General features: G+C 36.6%; 1 protein-coding gene across 1 annotated transcript in view; it reads right to left on the bottom strand.

Moving 5' to 3' along the window:
- The window catches only part of NKD1 (NKD inhibitor of WNT signaling pathway 1), a 138,378-nt gene that overhangs the window by 15,668 nt on the left and 102,995 nt on the right, over positions 1-19,715 (bottom strand). The window contains exon 6 of the mRNA XM_053699485.1: positions 5,935-6,030. Within this exon, the coding sequence (XP_053555460.1) occupies positions 5,935-6,030 (96 nt within the window). The remainder of the gene's footprint in view (positions 1-5,934; positions 6,031-19,715) is intronic.

The raw sequence follows: 19,715 nt of genomic DNA, 5'->3' as shown, positions 1-19,715 counted from the left end.
GGCTTGTTTGCTGCAGTTGTTTTTGATAGCCAAACTCCACACACCATTTGCCTTCTTTCGGGTAGCCAATCTGGCAAGGATAGCCACGATCATTATGTATAAAATTAACTGTTGTTATCTGACAAAGTCAATAAGGTAAAGATATGTAGCAGAGTTCGCCTTAAGAAGCCAGCACAGGGCATTTGCAGCTCTGAGATTTAGAAAATGTGCAATTTTTACAGCTTAATTACATAATAAGGGGGCAAAATAAATAATGAAGCATATTGTAAAGTTGTTTTATTACGCATAACTACACATTTTATATAAAAACTCTCAAGGTTTTTACCATCGCCCTTCAAAGGAATATGGAAGTCAAAATTAAACTTTTACGTTTTAGATGCGGTCTATAATTAAAGGGGCGGTATACTGTAATAATGTTTTTCCCTCAATGTGTTCTCAACGACTTGTTATACCAACTGCAGAGTATAAAATGTATGACAAAAAAAGCCAAACTTATAAACACATAAATATGTATGTATATATTTATATACAAATGTATTTTAAATTTGCAGCCCAACACTGCGCGACCTACCCCCTGCGCTGCGCTAGGTTCTTTGCCGTGTCTAACGGTATGAGAACGAGGCTCCCATTGGAGTTTATGGAAGTGCGCTCTCATGAGTACCAGCGCACATTTGGTATTACTGTGTGGAGAGCAAATATCTCACTCGTAATCTAGGCCTATGTAGGTATAAACAGTGATTTTGGAATCACTGTTTACAAGTGAAAGAAGAAATCTTCTGCATCACATGAACTGTTATTAGATTGATTATAGGACATTTTTATGATTATTATCACATTCCCTTGTATTTTTAATTTTAAAAAAAGGATTAATATAATATTAATTATAAAGAAAAAAACAAAGGGGAGGGCAGCATGGTGATTGACATCAGAGCAGCTGCAGAAACCCTGCGAATACGTATGAATGACAGTATCAGGAACATTCTTTGCTGTCAACGCTGAGAGTGAGTGAGATCACTCTCTATGTTACTACACTACAGAATAAGAACTAAAAGAGAGACGTATACAAGGAAACTCAGTGATAATAAAAAATAAAGTTTTAACAAAGAAAAATAATCATAACAATAATTACAGTTTAGCTGTCTTCGTGCGCTTGGTATGTTCCTTTAAAGGGACATTAAAGGGACTGTAAACATTCTTTCTTTTTTAATCAGTAATAAGAACTTCATCTTATTAAAATACTTTTTATCTTAAAATGCAGAGCATAAGTGCTACGGAAACTGTTTAAAATAAATATAAAAACGTACTAAATTAGCGGTCCGCTAACCGCCCATGAAGCCAGAGATTTTTTTTTCATACCAGGTGCTGCAGGGAGCTCATGTCAATCAATACATTTTATACCGCCCATATTCAAATCTGGAGTGCGCATTCCCTCTTCCCTTGCGCATGCACAATACTCTCACTGTCAATTAGAGAATCTCAATGCAAGAAGCATTGAGACTCTCTGTGAACATTTCTGTTGGCTAGAATAGATGTAGTGCGCATGCACAGGGCGAGAGGGAATGCGTGCTGTCAAACAGAGAAGACGGACGCTCACTCTACTGTTGGCTGCAGAGGCCATGATGGCAACAATAGAAAAAATGCCCTGAATTCGTAGGCGGGCGGGTGGATTCGTGTTTGGGTATAAAATATGAATTAAAATGTTTCCACTGCGCTTTTGCTCTGCAACGTTAGGCTGATTTAATATTTAAAGGTAAAACTTTAATTCAGTCGCTAAAATGTATTAACGTTTACTGTCCCTTTAAACACTAAATGCATTTTATAAGCATAGTACTGAGGCTACTCCCTGCCACCCTCCAGTCATAGATGGCGTCTTGCTGAAATCTATCTTTCATTACATTTCACTGCTGACCTGTTTACACATGTGCAGAAACTCTTTTTCAGATATACCTGCAGTATTACCTAGGTTCCAAAATTGGAAGCATCCATGATGAGAAGACGGTGAATTTAATGTATTTAATATTGGGTGTCCCTTTAAACCATCCAAGTATGAATAATAGGGGGAGATTTAATAAGCAGCGATTGCTGCTTTCTCTGCGCGTAGTTTCCGGCGATCCGGAAACTAAAGTTAAAGGGCCATGATACCCAAATGTTGAAACACTTGAAAGTGATGCAGCATAGATGTAAAAAGCTGACTAGAAAATATCACTTGAACATCTCTATGTAAAAAAGAAAGATATTTTCCCTCAAAAATTCCTCAGTAGCCACATCCCATTGTAAAGGACTTCTAAGCAGCAAATCAGTATTTCTGTCCCGGGACAGCTAAGGTAATGAGCTTTTGTGCACACTCATCTTATTTCCCTATTCAGTTTAAGGAGGTTTACTATGAAATCTCATGAGAGTTAAGTCAAATCTCATGAGATCACAGTAAAATAGTTCATGACCTCAGCACTACTGATACTGATTGGCTGCTGTTCATTTTTTAATTTCTTCATTTTTATTTTACCTGCAGCTGGGCAGCAGCTGAAGTATAACTTTATACACAGAACTAACTCTGCTGAGCTGAAGAAATTGTGAGGTAAAATATCTTCCTTTTTACATGAGAAGTGAGTGGCTGTTTTGTTTAATACAACCAATATTCAAACAGGGACCAGAAGTGTGAAAAAAATAAGCTCTTTGAATCTAGCCAGGAGCATCTAAGTCCAGTTACTGATATCTGCAGGCCTGACATTGGCTACTCCCGGAACAGCTTTGACGTCTGATGCAGGTTTTCTGTGTCCGCTGATTGGCTGAATGGGCCCCGTGACCTGACGTCTCCACGCATTGTAGTGTTTGTCTGTCGGGCGACCTAAAGTCCCGTCCCGCTCTACTAGGCATCCTCATATGCTGCTATCCTTGTGAGTATATTACATTACGTGTCGTCTCATTGTATGACATTCCTGGTTGGTACGATACTGTCCCATGAGGCGCCTCTTTCTCTCTCTTTTTACATAGAGATGCTCAGGTGATATTTTCCTGACAGCTTTTTACAGTTATGCTGCATTAGTTTCAAGTTATTTAGCATATGAGTATTATGTCCCTTTAAGAAGCAGCGGTCACCTAAAAGGTGGAGGACTTCAATTATCCCGATCAGATACAATCAGGATGATTGACACCTCTGCTAGCGGCCGAGGAATGTGCAGGGGGCAGCATTGCACAAGAATTTCTTGTGAAATGCTTGTGCAATATTAAATGCCGACAATGTATGCTGTCTGCACTTAGCGATGCCGGGCGGACAGCAAATCATGTAAGTAAATAGACCCTATAGTTTTTCTATTAAGGAAATTACAGGGTAGACTGTCAGTTATAAAATAAAAAAAAACCTAGAGAGCAAAATAAATTGGACTGTCAATGACGGAAAACACTCTATTAAGCGAGCTCTTTTCATCACAAATATTAAAGCTGCTCCGTTATCTTCTTAACCCACACAAAGGGAGAGATGAATGGCTCATCAAAAGCATTAAAAGAAGGATGTTTCTCATGGAGGCTCGGCGAGAGATGGTCACAATCTGTGTCATTCCTTTAATGAGGCTTTTGAAATGCAGACGATTTTGTGACAAAAGAGAATAACACACAGATCATAGGTTATGACATTAAAGGCCAATAGCGTTCTAACACATTAAAGAAGCCATTAAAGTATTTCTGTGTTGAGTCTATAGACGGTAGAATTTTTGTTTTTCTTTTTTTTATTTGAAAAACAAATGTCTATGTATTTACCAAGACAACTTTTATTGGTATATCCTTCTCTACCTATAATCCCCTGGGGGTATCATTTGTGCACAAACACACATTTGTTTCTCATGAATTCCAAACCTGACCTTTAAATTCATTTAAAGGGACAGTGTACTGTGATTTTTATTTTCTACCCTTCAATGTTTTACTAATGATCATTTTTACCTGGAGTGTAGTAAATTGTTTACAAATAACTCCTTTACATTTATTTTGTCATTTGATATACTTGCTTTTGCCTGGTGAAACCACCTCCAATACTGTAAAATTCAGTTATGGCTATAGGAAAGCCATGCAAACAAGAAGGTTCAGAAGAAATTACGCTCCCAGTGAGGGTGGACAGAGAGGTACTGAAATGTTAATTTTCAGTTGTTCTCTCTAAGGGCCTGATCATCAAAAACTTGGAATGTTAAATATTATATATATATATATATATATATATATATATATATATATACATACATATATATATATATATATATAAAATATATTTTCATGTCAGGTAAGCGCACTTGTGAATTTGTGATCAGGTTTGGCGCGAGTAAGGTGTTTTTCCACTTATATTGCTCCTTTGACTTTTATGGAGGAATACATTAACGCGTGTGATATTCTAAGTTCATCTTTTTACTTTTATCAGGTTAGCACACGAGCAAAAACTTTTTACCTTTAACTTGTTTTACGGTCGCTACCCGACGCCCGCAAAAAACTTAATTTCAGTGGAGTTAACGCTACACTTGTAATCTGTCCCTCAATTTCAAATCGCAAAACCAAAAATAAACCTGAAGAAACAATTTCTTATTCATTTTAAACTCTACAGCTGGTGTAACGAGACATTGGAAACACATTAAGGGGAAACCCATTTTACAATACACTTTAACACTAAGGGCCAGATAACGAGTGGAGCTCTAACAGTTGTGTGTAAGCGTTAATGGGTATATCACAGGGGTTTGTGCGCATCAGGTTTTCTGATCATATTACAAGTTGAAATTAAACGCGATCGCCTAAATGCAATTGAAGTTAATGCTAGTCCTAAAAACAATGGTCTGAAACTAATAAATACACATAAAAAAACACGCAGTAGCATTTACTTTCCATTTGAAATGAGTTGTAGAATATTTTCTAGTAAATTTCAAAGTTATTCCAATGCCCCTTACCCCAGTTTCATATAACTGCCATCAGCCAATCACAAAATGCTTCTATATATATACTGTGCTCAGTAGGAACTGGAGCCTCAGAAAGTGTGCATATAAAAATAATGTGTACATATGTGTAATGGAAGTATATTGGAATGTTTTTTTTTAAATTGAATGTGTTATCTGAATCATGAAACTTTATTTTTCACTTTAGTGGCTTTTTAAAGGGAAATAAAACACAAATTTGAAACAATTTTCCAATTTACTTATGTTATCAAATTTACTTCATTCTCTTTGTATTCTTTGGAGCTAGCTGAACACATTTTATTGAGCTAATGACAAGAGGAATATATCTTCAGCCATCAATCAACAGCTAGTGCATGCCTACACCTGGTTATGCTTAGGTATGGTTTTCTACACTGGATAAAAAAGATCAACAAAGCAAATTAGATAATAGAAGTAAATTTGAAAGTTGTTAAAAATTGTATCTCTGTCTGAATCGTGAAACGTTCATTTTGTCTTTACTGTCCCTTTAAACTGAGTGATAGCAAAAATGTTAAAAATTTGCCCTTTTGGTAAGTTTTGCCCTGAAATCTCCGTTCCTGAAGGGGTTAAAGGGACATAAAACCTATTTTTTTTTCTCTTTCATGATTCATGATAGAGCATGCTCCTATTATCAATTTTTATTTGTTCTTTTGGTATCTTTATTTGAAAAGCAGGAATGTAAGCTTAGGAGTCAGCCCATTTTTGGTTCAGTACCTGGGTAGCACTTGCTGATTAGTGGCTAAATGTGGCTTACCTTTCTGTTTTTCCAAATAAAGATAGCAAGAGAACGAAGAAAGTTTGTCAATAGGAGTAAATAAGAATATTGCTTAAAATTGCATGCTCTATTTAAATCATGAAAGACAATTTTGGGTTTCATGTCCCTTTAATATAGCATAGAACACCAACGGAATGCAAGTTACATCTGACAGTATTCCATGGACCCATATATTCTTGAAAAATTATCTCAAAGGCACAAAGAGCTGTCACTTACCTCCCTGGTAACTCTTCCACTGTTATCAAAATCGTACAGCGTGAAGGTCCACTCTTGCCGGTTGTCTTCTTCTACAGAGACGTCACACTGAAGTTCCTATAGATATGAAAGTCATTTATTGACTGTGATAGACTACAAGCCTATATCTCTGTGGTTAATTGCTGATATTATCAAACGTAACAAATACGGAGACATTTTGTTTCTGTTTAAAAGGGACATGAAACCCAAAATGTTTACGTGTGTCAGACACAGCATCTTCTAGTAACTAATTCAATTTGTTATCTTGATATCCTTTGTTAAAGCAGCAGTACTGCAATACTGGGAGCTGAATACCTCAGATGAGGCAATGACAAGATGCATATATATGCAGCCACCAATCAACAGCTAGCTCCTTGTAGTGCAGTACTGCTCCAGAGCCTACCTATGTATGCTTTTCAACAAAGGATACAAAGAGTACAAAGCAAATTGAATAACAGAAGTAAACTTGTCTGAATCATGGAAAAAAATGTATGAGAAACAGAGGTCCCCGATGGTTTATTAAATATTAAGATTTTTTTAAATGTATTTTCAACTAAATTTAGTAAACATAAACTGGCTGACGCCTCAGTGATAGAGTTTCCTTAAGACAAAATAGATCAAATGTGTTTAAAAGTAAAACAAATGATGACAAAGTGAAGATAGCTGGGATCAAAATGAATCATTTTATGAGAGCAAAATACTAAGGGCTCGATGATTGAAAGCTCTCTGGGCTGGCGTGATTATTAAAGAATGCTCGCCAGTCCTTCTATTTCCCTTGTGAAATGATCTAAAGCCATTTTTTACCCTGAAAACAGGGTGTCTCGCTAAGGGGCGTATACTGCATTTTCATATGAAATGTGCACAACAAAATTCGTATTTTAAACATTATACAAAACAAATATTTGAATCATTCACACAAAAATAAGCAGGGAAAAATTGTATTGTTAAGGTGCATCAAAAATCGTAACAAAATTCTTCACCAAAAATCGTATGTTAACAAAAACGTAAAATTAGTATCTAATTTACACAGGAATAAATCAAATTAAATATTCACAGCGTAAATTGTAATTGTAGTACACTGAATGTGCAAAAATCAAACAGAAATTTGAATTTATAAATACAAAATGTAAAGCGTAATTGTTGTGTTTTTGTAAAATGGGCTGAACATGGGCGTTCCATGGGCGTATATGAAAATGTCTTACTAATCCCAGCGTAATTCTATAAAGATTTTCGCACTGCAGATATCACAGTTTTTTCTCGCCAACTAAAAGGTGGCGAGCTTTTGTCAAAACAATACGAACACTTATAACCCCAATAGAAAAACAAATGCATACGAACATATAGGCGAATGTAAGATGCTATAAGCAGAAAGCAGCGTAATGTGAGTTATATTGGCTGCAGGATTTTAATTTTAAAGTGCTCCCCCTGCTCTCTGCTAACTTCGCACTAAGGAGCGAAGTTTCCCTATCCAGCGAGCTCCATTACTTTTAATAGGAGCCATCTCGCAACTCGCAGGGACTGCCCCTTTTTTACGATCATTGCACCGGGGCAGCCTGGCGAGTGTCAGCGAGAAAATAAGGTTTGAGCTGGCGAACAATATATCATCGAGCCCTAAGTCACAAGTCAGGACATCCTAAAGCTAATAACACAATACTACAGAAAAGTAGTTTTAGCTGTTCTTCTAGCACAAGGTGTCTATAGCCCCAATCCTTGCATTAAAGTGCCATAAAACATGTTGAGATCTGTGCATATCCTAAAAGGGCGAATTAATTAAAAATAGTTTGCATAATTTTTTTTTAAAAAAATTGCTGGCAAGTATTTTAAAATAATTTTCAAAAATAAGCAAAATGAATTACATAGCTAAGCTGCCTGGAGCAGCCAACTCCACCCCCATTATCAGTGTTTAGACACAGGCATTGTATTTCAACTGAGTTCACAGTTTGTAGGCATGCTCCAGCAGATAATCCCTATGCACTTTTGCATTCTACTAAAACAACAATAGATATAGATATAGCCATAGGGGCCAATTTATGAAAGGCCTGTCGGACATGATCCGACATTGCGGATCATGTCCGACAGACCTTGCTGAATGCGGAGAGCAATACGCTCTCCGCATTCAGCATTGCACCAGCAGCTCTTTTGAACTGCTGGTGCAACGCCGCCCCCTGTAGATTTAGCAGGGGGGTGTCAATCAACCCGGTCGTATTCGATCGTGTTGAATTGCGGCGATCTCTGTCCGCCTCCTCAGAGCAGACGCTCTTCATAACTGGTGTTTCTGGCGAGCTTGATAGATATGTTTTTAGTGTTAGTTTTTTTTGGGGGGCTTTGTGTATTTGTTTGGCAAAAGAGCTGATTATCTTGGGGAAATGCCCTGCAAAAGCCCTTTTAAGGGCTACTGGTAGTTTATTAGATTAGGGGGTGTTTTTATTTTATTTTAATTTTTTTTTTATTTTGGGGGGGCTTTTTATTTTCTGTAATTCTAGCTTAAAGGGACAGTCTATTCCAGGATTTTGATTAGACTGCCCCTTCAATTTATACTTAGTTTATTTTTATTTTTAAAGTAGCGTTAGTTTGTAATTTAAGAGTAACTTTAGTATTTTGTAAATTAGGTCATTTTGGTTCATTTAGGGGGGGTTAAGTTAGGGGGGGGTTAGGTTAGGGGTTAGATTTATTGCGTTGTGGGCTATGGTGGTTTAGGGGTTAATACTTGGATAGGTTTATTGCATTGTGGGTTAATGGCGGATTAAGGGTTAATAGTTTTAATAGGTAGTTTGCGATGTTGGGGTTGGTGGATTTAGGGGTTAATTATTTAGTTATTACTTGCGGTATGGGTTTGATGGCGGATATAGGGGTTAATAGTTTAAATAGGCATATTGCGTTGTGGGGGGTTGTCGGTCTAGGGGTTAATACATTTATTATTAGTAGTGAGAGGGGGGATTGCGGATATAAGAGTTTTATGTGTCGGGCATATTTTTGGGAGGCGTGTTAGACTGTTACGGGAGATTTGTTATTTTCTTTACTTTTCTTAGGCGCCGGCAGTTTCTAAAGTGCCGTAAGTTACTGGCGACGACAGAAATGTGTATTTGCGCACATTTCTGAACGTCGCCAGTTTATCCGACTTACGCCACTTAGGAACTGCCGGCACCGTATATGTAATACCCCGATGTGCGAGGTGAAATTACGGGTGGCGCGTGTTTCTGCGCTTACGCTGAAACCTGTGCCGTATATTGGATCGGGCCCATGAAGTGAATTATTTTAAGTTGAAATGAATACAGCTGCATCAGCTGTGTTTATCCTACTAATGCTTATTGGCTGATAGATACATCCTGCTTATAATAATTCACTATGTGGCTTCTAATCATTAGCTAATTGGTACTTCCTTTTTGTGCTTAAAGGGACATGAAACTCAAAATGTTTCTTTCATGATTTAAACAGAGCATATAATTTTAAACAACTTTCCAATTTAATTATATTATCAATGTTGCTTCATTCTCTTCTTATTCTTTGTTGAGCACAGTGCAGTACTGAGCGCACCGGTAAGCTAACGATAAGAGGTATATATGTGCAGACACCAATCAGCAGCTAGCTCTCAGCTCCTGGGTCTACCTAGGTATGCTTTTCAACAAAGGATACCATGAGAAAAACAAATCATATATTAGACGTAAAATGGAAAGTTTTTTATAACTGAATACTCTGAATAATGAAATAAGATTTTTTGGGTTTCAAGTCATCTCCAGGACCTTTTTAGCGGGTGCACCACCCAGCTGATTTTACACATCACCCAGCTAGTAATATTAAGCTAAAATTTGCTAATATTACAAATGTTCATTTTTATTGAACAAATTATCATTGAATACATTTATGTCAAAATATGCAATTTAATTTGTGTTTTGGATAGCAGAAAATGATATAATATTAGAAAGGATTACATTACCCCATTACATTGCGTTACTTCATAATGCCACCTGGCTGGCAAAATTTACTGTGGAGAACACTGATGTCCCTTTAAATGGACATGAAACCCCAAAAAAATCTTTCATGAGTCAGACAGAGCATACAATTGTAAACAAACTTTCCAATTTACTTCTAATATTTAATTTGCTTCCTTCTCTTGTTATCCTTTGCTGAAAGTTTTATCTAGGTAAGCTCAGGAGCAGCAAAGAATCTAAGTTCTAGCTGCTGATTGGTGGCTATATATATATATATATATATATATATATATATATACTGATTGTCATTGGCTTACCCATGTGTCCAGTTAGACACCAGTAGTGCATTGCTGCTCCTTCAACGAATGATACCAAGAGAATTATGCAAAATTGATAATATAAGTAAACAGTAAAGTTGTTCAAAATTGTAAATGTTCTACCTTAATCATGAAAGAATGTTTTTGGGTTTCATATCCCTTTAATAACTATTAGCAGGAAGTTACTATCAACCAGAGAGTATTAGAAACAACCTGCATGTTTGAATATAAATTTGGACAGCATTTTCTTTATACTTTTTTTCTATCAATAAAAAGGTCAATATGTTTAATTACTGCTCTTAATATAATGTCCCTTTAATATCTCAGTCATTAGTAAACTATCAGGGACTGTCATCACTACTCTTTGACCCCAACACTGAATCATCTGTAAACATTTCATTAATGAGTACACTTTGATCCTAGCAGGAGCAGACTCCTTAAAACACATCAGTGGCTATAGCACACTTTGGTCTTAGCAGGCAATGACTCTGAATTGTATACGCTGGTTAGTATGGGTATTGCCTTTGTTTGTAAACTTTAGCCCTAGCAGATGCCTTATAGGTGTCACTGTGATTCACTATGGTCCTGAGATGATCGGTAGCCCTTTCCCTGCTTTGTATTCAATCTTTTATATATTCCTATGAAAAAAGTGAATTCTTCCTTCCAGCTCTATAATTCTCAGTACTGCCCTCAGGCAGTGTGTAGCCGAGTTACCTGCAAGATTTGCTGACATGAAAATCCATTCCCTCTGGCAGTTATGAAGGCACAGTGTCCCCCACTGAGATCAAAGCTTCTTGTCTGTAATAAGCTAGCCTACGATATTGCACGCGATATGCTGCTCTTGCAATATGTGGGCAAGTACTTTGCTAGACAGCTACTATGTGCACATGCAGACACAACGAAATTGTGCTCGCATATAAAACTACCTAGATTTTTTTACATTCAACAAGAAAGACTAAGATGCCGACACTAAAGACATTATAGGGTATTAGTTAAATTATCAAAGGCCTTTGATTACAGGGACATGAAATCCAATTATTTTCTTTCATGATTCAGAGAAAGCACTGGCATTCAAATCAGGTCTCCCTAACAGGCCACATTTTGAAGATATCTGAACTGGAGCACAGGTGAAATAATCAGCTGATTAATAAACCTGGTTATTTTAGCTGTTCTCATCCAAGGTAATCTTGAAAACCTGGACCGTTGGGGAGGCCTGAGAATCGGTTTGAAAACGAGTGAGCTAAAGCATGCACTTTTTACAACTTTCTAATTTACTTTTATCTTTACATTTTCTTTGTTCTCTTGGTAACCCTTGTTAAACAGCAGGGTGGTTTGCTCAGGAGCGTTCATGTGTCTGCAGCAATTTATAGCAGCAGTTTTGCAAGAATGTTACCGTTTTGGAAGAGCACTAGATGAACAGCAGAACTATTTCCTACCATTTAGTGCCCCAGACGTGTGCGCACTAACAACCTAGGGCTCTCTTCAACAAAGAATACAATGATAAAAGAAGTACATTGGACACTTTTTTTTTAATTTGTATCAAGAAAGAAAACACAACAAAGTATTTTTTATAGGTAATTGTATTTAAAATGTAAGTTTAACCATTTTAAAGGGACATAAAACAACAACATTTTTTTAAATGTTTTAGATAGAACATACAATTTTAAAAATCCAGATTTATTATCAAATGTTCTTAATTTTCTTGTTATCCTTTGTGGAAAAGCAGGGAAGTAAGCTCAGGAGCGTGCACGTGTCTGCAGCACTATATGGCAACAGTTTTGCAACAATGTTATACATTAGAGAAGAACGGAAGAAGAACAATGTTATACATTAGAGAAGAACGGAAGAAGAACAATGTTATACATTAGAGAAGAACGGAAGGAGAACAATGTTATACATTAGAGAAGAACGGAAGAAGAACAATGTTATACATTAGCAAGAGCACTAAATGGTAGCATTATTTCCTGTCATGTAGTGCTTCAGGTATGTGCACGCTACCTACCTTGTTATCTCTTCAACAAAGAATAACCCGAGAATGAAGCAAATTTGATAATAGAAATAAATTGGAAACTTTTTTTGAAATTATTATCTGAATAATGAAACATTTTGGATTTCATGTCTGATTCAACAAAACAGCTTGGAAATAATTACTAAAAAATACAAATGATTCTTACCTGATAATTTAATTTCCTTCTTGGCTGTTAGAGTCTACGAGAACATTCAGAACCTATGGGAAATACCATTACTGGCCACCAGGAGGTTATAAATGTTCTTGTGGACTCTCACTGCCATTAGAAGGAAATGTAATCAAAATTTTTACTTGATTCTCTTTTTTTTTTCTAGAGAAGCTTTGTCTTGCTGTAAGGTTTAAAGAGACATGAAACCCTTTATTTCTTTCATGATTCAGCTAGATCATATGATTTTACACAATTTTCCAATTTACTCTTCATGAAGGAGCAAAAATACACTACTGGGAGCTAGCTGACCACATTAGTAAGCCAATGATAAGAGGTATATAGGTGCAGCCACCAATCAGCAGCTAGTCCTGAGCCTACCCAGGTATGCTTTTCAACAAAGTATACCAAGAGACAATCAAATGAGTTATTAGAAGTAAATTGGAAAGCTGTTTAATGTACTTTCCAAGCAGCGAAAGCTGCTCTGGAGCCCTTGCGGGGCAGGTTTGCATTAGACCGCTGCTTCTTACACTCTACACCACCTCTGAGGTGGTGAGGGGAAATCACAGAGAGCTCACTCGCTCTCTATGATTGACGTCCCGGCATCTTAGTCTTTCTTGTTGAATGTAAAAGAATCTAGGTAGTTTTATTTGTGAGCACCGGTTCCTTGTGTCTGTGCGTGTGCACATAGTAGCTATCTAGCAAAACACTTGCCCACATATTGCAAGAGCAACATATCGCTTGCAATATAGCAGGCATTATTGGGAGATAGCTGCTGATTGGTGGGTGCACATAAATGCCTCTTGTCATTGGTTTACCAGATGTGTTCAGATAGTTAATTCCTGCTAATAGTCATTTAAGGGATATAAAACACAAAAATGTTATTTCATGATTCAGATTGAGTATTCAGTTTTAGGGCCCCATGTATAAATGGTCGAGCGGACAAGCTTCTCAACTCAAGAAGTTGTCCGCTCACATTTGCAAGATACGGGCAGCGGACAAACAGGACCCGCTGCCTGTATGTATTATTACACGCTCAAGTGAGGGTGTAATGCCCGCCCCTTCTCTTGTGTAACCATCGCATGTGAAAGGGGACTGTCAATCACTGAGAATGAGCAAGCTCTTGGTGATTTCCCCTCGGCTCCCTCAGAGGTAGCATAGAGTGTTATAAATCTGCTGCAATATATTGCTCTAGTAACGTGCAAGAGGGGTCAAGTCGAGCGAGAGCGCATGGGAACGGAGTTTCTGCACTATTTTTGAAGGAACTAAGTTCCCTCTGGACAGAGAGCAGAGAGAGCAGAAACACTTCAGTAAATGCTGCTGCTGGTGGGAAGAGCTGGAACACAGTCTGGTGAGAGGGATAGTGAGATCATCTAGTAATGGGCAGTAATACTTCCTACAATACACTAAACGCAAGCCTGTCAGTAGTCCTGCTTTGTTATCACCCTGCACTGTGTAACATATGATGCTTATATTTCTGTGTTGCTTGCTCTGGGGTTATTTAGCTCCCCTCAGCAGAAATAGGATTATCCAACCCTTCATTGGATTTAATTGCTTTCAATAACCAAAGTGTATAGATTATATACATATAAATACAGTGTGTGAGTGTGTTTTATATATATAAATATATATATATATATATATATATATATATATATATATATATACATACAATCGGCTAGATTACGAGTTTTGCTTTATGAGTAAAAAAGTAGTGTTAAGGCTCATAACGGTGCTTTTTTACAACCGCTGCTATTATGAGTCTTGTAGGTACAGCTGCCCCGCACACTTTTTTGGCCGTACCGCAAATTAACTTACGCAATTTGCGTAAAGTCTTTTTTCAATGGGACCTCCATAGCGCCGGTATTACAAGCTTTTTTTTTTTAGGCCAAAAAGGTAGCGGTACAGCCTATCTAGCAAGATTCGTAACGCATTCTAAAGTCAGTATTTATGAGTTTTACACTACAAAGCTGTAGCATAAAACTCATAACTAAAGTGCTAAAAAGTAAACTAACACCCATAAACTACCTATTAATCCCTAAACCGAGGCCCTCCCGCATCGCAAACACTAAAATAAAATTATTAACCCCTAATCTGCTGCTCCGGACATCGCTGCCACTAGAATAAACATATTAACCCCTAAACCGCTGCACTCCCGCCTCGCAAACACAAGTTAAATATTATTAACCCCTAATCTGCCGTCCCTAACATCGCTGCCACCTATCTACATTTATTAACCCCTAATCTGCCGCTCCCAACGTCGCCACCACTATACTAAAGTTATTAACCCATAAACCTAACCCTAACACCCCCTAACTTAAATATAATTAAAATAAATCTAAAGAAAACCTACTATTAATAACGAAATAATTCCTAATTAAAGCTAAATACTTACCTGTAAAATAAACCCTAAGCTAGCTACAATATAACTAATAGTTACATTGTATCTATCTTAGGTTTTATTTTTATTTTACAGGTAAGTTTGTATTTAGTTTAACTAGGTAGAATAGTTACTAAATAGTTATTAACTATTTACTAACTACCTAGCTAAAATAAATAAAAATTTACCTGTAAAATAAAACCTAACCTTACACTACAATTAAATAAATACCTAAATTACAATTAACAAAATTAAATACAAATACCTATATTACAATAACAAAAAACACTAAATTACACAAAATAAAAAACAAATGACAAGATATTTAAACTAATTACACATAATCTAATAGCCCTATCAAAATAAAAAAAGCCCCCCAAAATAAAAAAACCCTAGCCTAAACTAAACTACCAATAGCCCTTAAAAGGGCCTTTTGCTGGGCATTGCCCCAAAGAAATCGGCTCTTTTACCTCTAATAAAAAATACAAACAACCCCCCCAACAGTAAAACCCACCACCCACACAACCAACCCCCCAAATAAAACACTAACTAAAAAAACCTAAGCTCCCCATTGCCCTGAAAAGGGCACTTGTATGGGCATTGCCCTTAAAATGGCATTTAGCTCTATTGCTGCCCAAACCCTAATCTAAAACTAAAACCCACCCAATAAACCCTTAAAAAAAAAAAACTAACACTAACCCCTGAAGATCCACTTACAGTTTTGAAGAGCCAACATCCGTCCTCAGCGAAGCGGCAAGAAGTCCTCAACGAAGCCGGGAGAAGTCTTCACCAAAGCTGGGAGAAGTGGTCCTCCAGACGGGCAGAAATCTTCATCCAGACGGCATCTTCTATCTTCATCCATCCGGCACGGAGCGGCTCCATCTTCAAGATATCCGGCGCGGAGCATCCTCTTCCATCGAAGTCTTCTTCTATCAGCCAATCGGAATTAAGGATAAACAAATCCTACTTTCTGATGCAATCAGACAATAGGATTGAGCTTGCATTCTATTGGCTGTTCCAATCAGGATTTTTTCAACCTTAATTCTGATTGGCTGATAGAATTCTATCAGCCAATCGGAATCTAAGGGATGCCATCTTGGATGACATCATTTAAAGGAACCTTCATTCTGGAAGAAGACTTCGATGGAAGTGGATGCTCCGCGCTGGATGACTTGAAGATGGAACCGCTCAGCGCTGGATGGATGAAGATAGAAGATGCCATCTGGATGAAGACATCTGCCTGTCTAGAGGACCACTTCTCCTGGCTTTGATGAAGACTTCTCCTGGCTTCGTTGAGGACTTCTTGCTGCTTCGCTGAGGACTTCTCCCGGCTTCGTTGATGATGGATGTCGGCTCTTCAAAACTGTAAGTGGATCCTCAGGGGTTAGTGTTAGTTGTTTTTAAGGGTTTATTGGGTGGGTTTTAGTTTTAGATTAGGGTTTGGGCCGCAATAGAGCTAAATGCCCTTTAAGGGCAATGCCCATACAAATGCCCTTTTCAGGGCAATGGGGAGCTTAGGTATTTTTAGATAGTGTTTAATTTAGGGGGTAAAAGAGCTGATTTCTTTGGGGCAATGTCCCACAAAAAGCCCTTTTAAGGGCTATTGGTAGTTTAGTTTTAGCTAGGGTTTTTTTTATTTTGGGGGGGATCTTTTTTTATTTTGATAGGGTTATTAGATTAGGTGTAATTCGTATAAATATCATTTAATTTGTTTTTTATTTTGTGTAATTTTGTGGGGGGGGGGGGTTGGTAATTTAAGTATTTGTATTTAATTTTGTTAATTGTATTTAATTTAGGTAATTTATTTAATTGTAGTGTAATGTTAGGTGTTAGTGTAACTAAGGTTAGGTTTTATTTTACAGGTAAATTTGTATTTATTTTAGCTAGGTAGTTAGTAAATAGTTAATAACTATTTAGTAACTATTCTACCTAGTTAAAATAAATACAAACTTGCCTGTAAAATAAAAATAAACCCTAAGCTAGATACAATGTAACTATTATTTATATTGTAGCTAGCTTAGGGTTTATTTTACAGGTATGTATTTAGTTTTAAATAGGAATTATTTAGTTATTAATAGTAGGTTTTCTTTAGATTTATTTTAATTATATTTAAGTTAGGAGGTGTTAGAGTTAGACTTAGGTTTAGGGGTTAATAACTGTAGTATAGTGGCGGCGACTTTGGGGGCGGCAGATTAGGGGTTAATAAATGTAGGTAGGTGGCGGCGATGTTAGGAGCGGCAGATTAGGGGTAAATAATATTTAACTAGTATTTGAGATGCGGGAGTGCGGTGGTTTAGGGGCTAATATGTTATATTATAGTGGCGGTGATGTCCGGAGCGGCAGATTATGTGTTAATAAGTATAATGTAGGTGTCAGCGATGTCGGGGGCGGCGGATTAGGGGTTAATAAGTGTAAGATTAGGGTTTTAGGTGTAAACATTTTTAGGTGTAAACATAAAATTTTTTTCCCCATAGGAATCAATGGGGCTGCGTTACAGAGCTTTATGCTGCTTTTTTGCAGGTGTTAGGCATTTTTTCAGCTGGCTCTCCCCATTGATGTCTATGGGGAAATTGTGCACAAGCACGTACAACCAGCTCACCGCTGACTTAAGCAGCGCTGGTATTGGAGTGCGGTATGGGGCTCAATTTTGCTCTACGCTCACTTCTTGCCTTTTAACGCCGGGTTTATGAAAACCTGTAATACCAGCGCTGTAGGTAAGTGAGCAGTGACAATAACGTGCAAGTTAGCACCGCACCCCTCATAATGCAAAACTCGTAATCTAGCTGAATATTAATTGTGAGGGGGGTGCAAGTCTTGGTGAGTTCCCACACTATTTTTTTTGTAGGACTTGACCCCTGACGTCCATGCTTAATATCTGCTTTTTATCAACAAGGGATACCAAAAGATTGAAATAAGTTTGTTAACATTAGTAAATTAGAAAGTTTTTATTTATTTTTTATTTTACACTCTAACTGCTAGAGAAGCTTTATCCATGATGTTATCAGACAAATAATTTTAGTATGGGCCCCAAAAATTAAATGTGAACCATATTAGCATTCTATACTACTATCAGTTTTGCACTTGACTTGCAATCTGGCCCTTTATGTATTTTATTCCTAATTAACGAAAATATTGTAAAGTCTAATCAAATAAAGTCACCTCTACCCAAAGCCTATTCCTGAAGTACCACTAATACACCAGATTTGTGCGTATTCCTTTGCTTGGCCTGAACGGTGCCAGTTACTATAGTGGTACTTGAGAACTGTTCATTGTTTTATTTATCCAAATATACTGAATTTTTTTAATCACTTTTCAGCGTCAAATGTAGGAATAAAATAGAATTCATATTATTTTTTTAATTTTTTGTTAAATGTATAATTGAGGGAAAAGTTTTATACAAATTATTTTGCAATAAAATGAACACAGAACATTGTGTAGCTTTAAAATTAAAGGGAAAGTTCTATACAAATTATTTTGCAATACAAAGAACACAAAATGTTATGTAGCTCGCCACAAACACAGACTACTCACATAATGCTTTTCGGCCAAGGATAGTGATGCACAACGATCAATACATTTGAATAAATAGCTTTATAACAATATCATGACCTTTGTTTATAATCTTAGCTCAGATTGTTTTTTTTTTTCCATACATAATTTTAAACCAGTATTGCAATTCATTTGTTACTCAAGTCAATTAGTCCAATAGTACTAAGGTATGCATAACTGATGGAAGTATTGTAACAAGTACACAAAAGCAATATTCAAAAAAACAATAGTAAAGTGACACATCATCACAAAATATTATATGTTACCTATAAAACATTAATTTCACTGCCTCCTTTACAGCTGTGTTGGTGGACTTAAAAAGCTAAGATGTTTATTCTGTGCTTTTTCAAAATGTTTATTGAATACATTAAAACAGAGTGTTTTGAAAAATCTTTTTTTTTTGGGTGCAGTCTAATCAGCCATTTGTTTTTGGATGGAGTCTAATCAGCCATTTGTTTTTGGATGGAGTCTAATCAGCCATTTGTTTTTGGATGGAGTCTAATCAGCCATTTGTATTTGGATGGAGTCTAATCAGCCATTTGTTTTTGGATGGAGTCTAATCTAATCAGCCATTTGTAAATGGGGGAAAGAGTTTGGAGCGAAAGGTTCTAGAATATATGAGTAATGAAAATTATGGGAATATATATAATTATAGGCCCCATGAAAGGAAAGAACGGGGTAATAATTGTGAAGGGTAATCCAAGATCAAGAGATTTTGAATTAAAAAAGAGTAAATGATAGACAGAACAACTGGAACAACTTCAGATCCAAACAGTTAGAATAAAAAAGGGTGAATGATACACAGAACAGAAATACTGAGTGGAATGTTGATCGTATAGATAGATGGGAGAGTCTAATATATTCTAATATATAACAGATCTCTTTGAGAGAATACCAGTCAGAGGAGCTATTTCAGAATAAACAATTCCCAGTAAGGGCAAGAGCATCTACAGATTTTTAAGATGAAAACATGAGAAAACCCCAAAGATGAAAACAGGAAAAAAGAAGATTAGGGGAACAAGAGGGGTTAGAACAAAGAGGAAAATTGAAGAGAATATAAAAAAACACTGATAATATTTAACTTTTTAAACAAGATGAAACTGAGCAAGGAAGTTCTAAGCCTAGGTCTTTCCTTTGCACCTACCAAAAAATGAATGAGTTTGAGACCCTGATTAACCTAAACCAGTTTGTAAGAAAAGAAAAAAAAATCCAGGTTAAAGAAATATAATACAAGATAAAAATAGAAGAATTATTTATTCATACAAATTACAACAGCCGAAAATGCCGATAATATTAAACCTTTTGAAAAAATGGTAAAAAAAATATCTTAAACAATATACATACAAGAATGTTACTTAAAACCTTACAAAGGAGGAGAATAGAGTACCTAAGGATTAACGATTAAATAAAAACA

This window comes from Bombina bombina, chromosome 1 (genome assembly GCF_027579735.1).
Source record: "Bombina bombina isolate aBomBom1 chromosome 1, aBomBom1.pri, whole genome shotgun sequence".
In the NCBI taxonomy this organism is placed as follows: Eukaryota; Metazoa; Chordata; class Amphibia; order Anura; family Bombinatoridae; genus Bombina; species Bombina bombina.
This window is presented reverse-complemented; position numbering and strand designations above follow the sequence as displayed.